Source organism: Elephantulus edwardii, unplaced genomic scaffold (genome assembly GCF_000299155.1).
Source record: "Elephantulus edwardii isolate Elephantulus edwardi_28Jun2011 unplaced genomic scaffold, EleEdw1.0 scaffold00088, whole genome shotgun sequence".
Lineage (NCBI taxonomy): Eukaryota > Metazoa > Chordata > Mammalia > Macroscelidea > Macroscelididae > Elephantulus > Elephantulus edwardii.
In genome coordinates this window covers 8,194,422-8,201,924 of record NW_006399838.1, presented here as the reverse complement: position 1 = coordinate 8,201,924, position 7,503 = coordinate 8,194,422, and the positions used below count along the sequence as shown (strand labels likewise).

The window sequence follows — 7,503 nt, the reverse complement described above, 5'->3', positions numbered from 1 at the left end:
TAAAGATAAAAAAGCTCTATCACAATGTTACTGAACACAAGGGGTTTTTTCCATAGTTAATTGCCAGTCAATCAGACGGATTGCAATATATCCATAGGCACTTTATTACAGATCCGGGAGGACAGTGAGTTTCCCTCAAAAACTGCCTCCTCCTCTGGGAGTAGTCATGAGGCTTTTATACCAGAGTGACACACCAACTCACTAACTCAGGAAAGGCCCCCCTCCCCTCCTGGCAAACAGGCAGCTTAATATACAATTTGTATATGGCTGGGCAAAACCGTTTCAAAGAGGTAAACTGCTGATTTAGGAGAGATGCATTTCCTGTTCTGATAGACAGATTAAACTACTTTACATCACTAAAGAAAGGAAACAAAGAATCTTAAGGAAAAGTAACTAGTTTTGCAGACTGGAGAAAAGTGATGTCAGTTTGATAAATGTATAACTCTAGGGTTTTTGTTGTGTTTTTTTTTTTATAACTCTAGTTTTATAACTGATACATAACTAGAGAATTCTGATCTTAATAATACCATCCCATCAACAATGGGTGAATTTCCTACTCAAGGTTATAGTATATAACAAGGTACCTTATGATTATATAAAGAGATCACTCTTAAGACTTAGTTTTCACATTATTTTATGTTCAGTTATTGCTGCTTGTTGTAGTTAAGTGCCATCGAGTTGCAGGAGACTCATAGCGACCTTATGAAGGAGAGCCCTCAACGCTTGGGTGTCTCTCATCCTTTCTCCAGGTTCACAGGGTTTCTGGAGGCAAGCTATTATGGAAGTGAATGCCACTTCTCCTTCCAAGCTTATTTAAATCGGGGAGCTCCACCCCACTCTCTGTCCGCATTGGGTAACCAACCGTTAAGGCATTTGACACATCAGTGTCACAGTGTTCAGCCTCACAGCAACCAAAAGTGACCATGGTACGGCAACTTGTACACCAGGGCTATACGACCTAGAGGAATGTCTGAACAAAAACAATGAAAGACTGGCCTGAGGGCCGGGGATTAAAATTATTGCTTACCAACTGATATCAAGATAGCGTAGTTTACTATTCAGATACAGCGCATCACATAATTGCTTTAAACCAAAATTTTTCATATCATGCTTACACATGTGCAGTTCAATAAGACAATTATTTTGTCTCAACATTTGTCCCATATGGACTGTAGATTCTTCCTAAAAGTCAACAAAAACAAATATAATTTTAAACAAGAGCATGTTTCTTCTAAACATATGTTGTTGTTGTTGACTACCATCAGTCTAACACAACTCATAGCAACCTTATGGACAAAAGGCCTGAAGCCCTTCTACAACTATCGACATTTATCAGAGTTCATAGAGTTTCCAGGGGCATGTGATTTAGGAAGTGGATGCCGTTCCTGCTTCCACTTCCTGCTTCTATGGGTCTGTTCCGAATCTATGGTACACAACAACAACAACTCTAAACATATTGAATACATTTATTTAACTTAGCTGTTTAAAAGGGTTTTATTGCTTAAGACTGTTCCTTTTCCATTTATACTTGTTTGGCATGTTGTAAAAAAAACACAAAAACCCACAACAAAACATTTCTGGCATAAAGGCATAAATTACAAGACTGTTCTGTCAAACACAGGTAGCAGGCACATGTCAAACACAATGACTCAGTGACTCAAAATAGACCAGTTTCTTTCATGTAAAACAACAATAATCAAGCAATCATTTCTAGGTGGAAACCCTGACCCTATCATATGCTATTATATTTATATTAAAAACAAACAACAACAATAAATCCATTGTTACCCAAACAATTCCAACTCTTACGAATCTTACAGAGCAAAGTTGAACTGTCTCACATGGTTTCCAAAGTTTCCCCAACCTCAAGCTGCCGAGAGCAGGTTAGTTTTATTTATCTGAAATAATGAGCATTACAAAGATTACTAGAATTTTGGTATAGAAAATATTTTGGTAAAGAGATCATTCAAAGAAAGAGATTTATACAGGAAAAGAAAAGAATATGTACTTTTGCATTTGAAAAATACCTAAGAATATGGTTCATTCTGACTGTTTTTTCTGATGGGCAAGGTGAGTGCAAGTGCTCAGAACATTTCCATTTTCTTTTCATACATGTACCTCTATGCTTTGGTTTAGATCAATAATAAAATGAGCTCTTATTCCATAACTTTTATAATTCATGGATAAAGAAATCTACCTCAGAGGATGTTAAAGCTTCAAGGGAGAAGCCATGAACATACAGAATCATCTATCTTCAACATGCAATTTATGTAAAAGATCGAGTCCAGACTTGCCAACCTGCTATTCATACACATTTCAGAGATCATTTCAAAGACTTAATGATTCAGCCCTATCAGTTAATGTAACAAATATTAACAAAAACCCAACAAAACAAAGGGTTTTTGAAAAGCCTCGCCTTTACAATTTTAAGCATTTCTACTGTTAGCTTACTACACTGCTGTTCACAGATTTACTCAGTACTTGGTGACAGGAGAAATTAAAAAAAAAATCTAAAAATCACTATTATCAGGAAATAATGTCATAATTTTCCATGAATAAAACTTTTTATAAATAATGGTTTACAAGATTTAACAAGAAGTTACAACAGATACCGTATTCAGTACCTTAATTTTATTCATAAGTTTTGACATTTACTGGCATTCCTTTGAAAACATACCTGTTCACCATACAGAATAGGGCGGTTTAAGTTGATTCCCTTAATTGCTTGGTTTTGGGTTAGCACTGTAGCAAATGCGATCACACTTTGCATCCCCTAAAAACAGGTAAATTCATTAAGGACATTGACAAAGTCTCTAAGTTAATCACACTAAATAAAGATTGCCATTATCTGATATCTGGTAAGGTGATGTTGTTGTCGATACTGTCGAGTCAGGTCCGACCCACAGCTGACCCTCCGGTGCGTTTTCAGAGGCCTGGAAGGAAATTGATTGCCCACCCTCCTCCCGGGGACCGCAGGTGGCATCAAACCGCGTGCCTTTGAGATTGCAGAGCAGCTCCTTGCCGCCACCAGAGCTCCCTAATCATAAGGTTCTCAATGTTAATCCAGCAGTGTTTATTTTGACTGTCTTAAACTTCTTAAGTTGTGGGTAGATAAAAATCAGAAGTGAATTGTTACCCTGTTCTTTCCTCCCTCAACAAAAATCACTCTATAATATGTATGGGGATTTTCTTAGTTTTAAACCCATTATTCCTTGGGTGTTTTCCTTTGGGTTTGCACCTAAATCATCAAAGTTCTCTGCTATACTCACCAATGCAAACTTCACCTACACAAACACATGGATCTTAGCAAAGGGCTCATACTGCTTAGAACACATCTCATTGTACAATTACTATTTTTCCTTTCAAATTAGTTCTCTCTCTCTCTCTCTCTCTCTCTCTCTCTCTCTCTCTGTGTGTGTGTGTGTGTGTGTCACTTACTCTGCTTCTGTTCTCCAAGTAAAGACTGTTCTATCCAAAGTCTGTTCTGTTTTTAGTGGTGATACCAAGAACTACTTGACATCACTTCCAAAATTATTTATCAGGTATGAGTGGAAAACTATAGGCTTCTGAAAGAATAAAAATTGGTTTTATAAATGCATTTATTACTGCATTTATAAACACAGTAGTATTAAAATTGCCTTACTCTTAGAAGCACTAGTTTGGAGTCTCTATTTGCTAGTCTTCTTGTCTGGAATGTTCTGTTATAGATCCTTCTTCATAACAATTCTTGTTCATACTTCATGACTCTTAACTACTGCCCCCTTGGGGAGGTCTTCTTGGACCCCTGGTGGCACCCTGGTTAATGTCCTCAGCTACTAACTAACAAGTTGGGGGTTTTAACCCACCTGCTGTACTACAGAGAAATATGTGCTCTATGGATTGAGGCTCAATATCAAGAAGACAAAGATTCTCACCACTGGGCCAACTGGCAGCTTCAGGAGGGATGGTGAAGAGATTGAGATTGTTCACAGCTTTAGTTTGCTTGGCTCCACAGTCAACACTCTTGGCACCAGCAGCCAAGAAATTAAAAGATATATTGTGATGGGAGAGTCTGCTGTTAGGGACCTCTCCAAAGTACTGAAGAGCAATTGTGTCACTCTGGAGACTAAGGTGCGCCTGATACAGGCCGTGGTCTTTTCAATCACTTGCTATGCATCAGAGAGTTGGACAATGACTAGGGAGGATAGAGAGTTGATGCCTTTGTGCTGTGGTGTTGGAGAAGAGTATTGAATGTACCACAGACTGCTAAGAAAACAAACAGATTCATCCTGGAGAGGGTTAAACCAGGCTACTCCTTGGAGGCAAGGATTCTGAAGCTTCATCTGATATACTTTGGACAAATTTCAAGGAGGGACCAGTCCTTGGAAAAGGATGTCGTGCTTGGGAGGGTGGAGGGACAGTGCAGGAGAGGAGGGCCCTCTATGAGGTGGATTGATTCAGTGACTGGGGTAATGGGGGTAGGTGTGCTGGAGACAGTGGGATCGGCACAGTACAGAGCAGGGTTTAGGGCTGTTGTACATAGGGTCACTATGAGTCACAGGTGACTCGATGCCACATAACAAAAACAACATGGTCACTATAAGTTGAAATGGACTCAAAAGCCGTATATTTGCTTGGTCTGGAGAAAAATCCTCAACAGCCCACCTGTCTGAGAGCATACTTCTTCCTTATCACCGGAACACCTTATTTAGCATCTTCATGACATGTTTTTCTATTTCTTGATGTTTCCCCAACTAAAAATAAGCTCCTTAAGTGCAGGGCCCACACTAGCTCAACTATTGTGTACTATTAAGTCAGAACTGCTCCAAAGCTGACCCTCCAGTGGTTTTTTAGAGGCTGTAAATGACCAGGGAGGAGATGGTCCATCTTTCTCCCACAGAGGTTCAGCTGATGGACTCAAACTATGTACCTTGGGATTGGCAGCGCAACTCCTTCCCACTATACCACTAGATCGCGCGGAGTTCAATGGCACATCCTTACTTGTTAGCACAACAAATACTGAATTTATGCTTTTACAGAACCCTTACCGGCTACTCCCACTTCTTTAAGAAGGTCATCAGTCAATCCTTCAGAACCTTTTACCCCCAAAAGCCTCATGGTCCATTTTACTGTTCGTGCGTGCGTCTCAGTGATCTTTTGCCTAGTTGAGCTGAACTTAAAAGGTCGTACAAATGTTACCAAAAGTGGGTCTAAAGATCTTAAAGCATGTTTAAGAAAGCAAAGTGTGAAGACACGCAAAGCCCCCCATATTTCTCCTTATCAAAGCCAAATGAAGGCTTCGAGCAGTTTTTGGGTTGTGGGTTAGTTTGTTGTTGTTTTTGTTGTTTTTAACTATTGCTTTACAAAACATTTTCAAAAGTAAAAATAGATTATGTGAACCAGTGAAGTGTTGTCATTACGTGCCTCCAAGTTGATTCCAGTTCACAGCAACCGTATGTGAAACAAAAGAAAACAATATCCAATCGTGCGCAATCCTCACACACTCTACTTAAACACATTATTGAGGTCAACGTGCCCGCCCACCTTGTTGAGAGCCTTCCTCTTCTAACTTCAGCAAGCTGGATGCCTTTCCCCAGGGGCACTCCTCATCGCATGCCCACAGTATGTGAAACAAAGGAACATTCTGACACTGCACTTCTTGCAAGACAGATTTTTTTTATAGTGAAGTAATATTTATGTAATTACAACAAACATAATCTAATATTTTAAAATACACACATGTTAAGATGGACTACTTGGAAGTTCAGCAGTATTTTCTTATGCTGAGTGTTTTTTGTCATATTATTTAACCACAATATGATGAATTGATGCCTTTGAGCTGTGGTGCTGGAGAAGAGTGTTGAATATACCATGGACTGCTAGGAGAACAAACAAGTTCATCCTGGAGAAGGTGAAGCCAGGCTGCTCCTTGGAGGCAAGGATTCTGAAGCTCCGTCTGACATACTTTGGACATGTTGCAAGGAGGGACCGACCAGTCCTTGGAGAGGGACATAATGTTTGGGAGAGTGAAGGGACAGTGCAGGAGAGGAAGACCCTTGATGAAATGGATCGATTCAGTGGGAGTAGGTGTATTGGAGACAGTGAGTTTGGCACAGGATAGAGCAGGGTTTAGGGCTCTTGTATCTAGATAGGGTCGCTATGAATCACAAGCCACTCAACGGCGCATAACAACAACAACAACGATATAGGGGGACCTGAGACATTAAGGACAAGATAATGATTCACTAGACTCAGGGTCTCATACACAATTCTGCTCTATGCTAGTTTCCTTGGAGAATGGCGTTCCTTAACTGGGCGACTCTCCCATAACCAGTTCACTCACCAGATCACAATCTCCCAGATCTAATTTCTCTAAGGATGAATTGATTTGCAGCATTGCGGCAAAAAACATTCCACCTTTGTTTTCAATCTTGTTTCCACTCATTCTTAGGTACCTCAGCACTGTGTTATTCTAAAAAGGAAAAGAATAAAAATTTAAGTTTTTTTAATCCACAGAATCCTTTTTCCAATTATCTGAGTTAGAAACTATTCTCCGAGCTTATATTCCTTATTACATTCCTTTCCCCATAACAGATTAAAAAAAAAAAAAACTAGTTTAATGGCAAGAATGTTCAGGAAACAGCTACCTAAGTAATGACTAGTAAGTAAACCAAATTTTAATAAACTTTCCTTTCACTGGACAAAAATCACTTCACTGTGGAAAAATTAATATAGCATAAAACCAACAATTTTAAAGTGGAAAATTCAGTAGCATTTAGTACACACACAACATCGTACTATCTTCATTTCTAACCAGTTCCAAAACAATTTCATCAGCTTTGTTAAGCACTTCCCTTTCTCCCTGTATCACTTTTTAAAATAATATTTTGTTGTGTTTTGGGTGCAAGTTTACACAGCAAAGTAGGTTCCTATTTAACAATTAATCGTTTGGAGGCATTAGTTACATTCACATTTGCATTCATTCCTTTCTGGATGTATCACTTCCAGAATCCAGCTTCCCTGTCTCCTCACCCATTTTTTAGGCAGCTGACAGTATTTCAGAGCAATAGTGTTAGAGACTCTTCTAGCCCCAAGCAGTCTGGTAAGCCTGGATGTTTGAAAAGTTTGTGTTCCATTCCACATTTCCCCCTCTGTCAAGAGCTATAGTCATTACTGATGGCCAAACACCATTTAGTTATGATCTTTCACAAAATAACTTGGTATTCCATGCTCTGATGAATAAATGTTAGGACACAAAAGAGCAAATACTTAAAAAAAATTAATTTAAAAAGGATGAAGGCTGCAATCCCAGAGGTGAATGGTTCAAATCCACCAGATGCTCTGCTTGAGAAAGAGGAACAATCTCCTCCTGTACCAGTCAGATCCAATTTGATGGTACACACACACACACACACACACACACACACAAATAAACATTTAAAAAAATTTTTAAATAATTTTAATGAGCATTTACAGAGATTTTGGATTTTCATTCATTCATTGCTGCACTTCTCTCCCAGCCCA

The 7,503-nt window shown here is 39.1% G+C and overlaps 1 protein-coding gene across 1 annotated transcript in view; it reads right to left on the bottom strand.

Annotated features, from left to right (window-relative positions):
- The window catches only part of LRRC34 (leucine rich repeat containing 34), a 33,370-nt gene that overhangs the window by 11,806 nt on the left and 14,061 nt on the right, over positions 1-7,503 (bottom strand). Inside the window, exons 6-8 of the mRNA XM_006890386.1 lie at positions 6,323-6,451; positions 2,678-2,773; positions 1,028-1,182 (exon numbers count right to left, since the gene is read on the bottom strand). Of these exons, the coding sequence (XP_006890448.1) occupies positions 1,028-1,182; positions 2,678-2,773; positions 6,323-6,451 (380 nt within the window). The remainder of the gene's footprint in view (positions 1-1,027; positions 1,183-2,677; positions 2,774-6,322; positions 6,452-7,503) is intronic.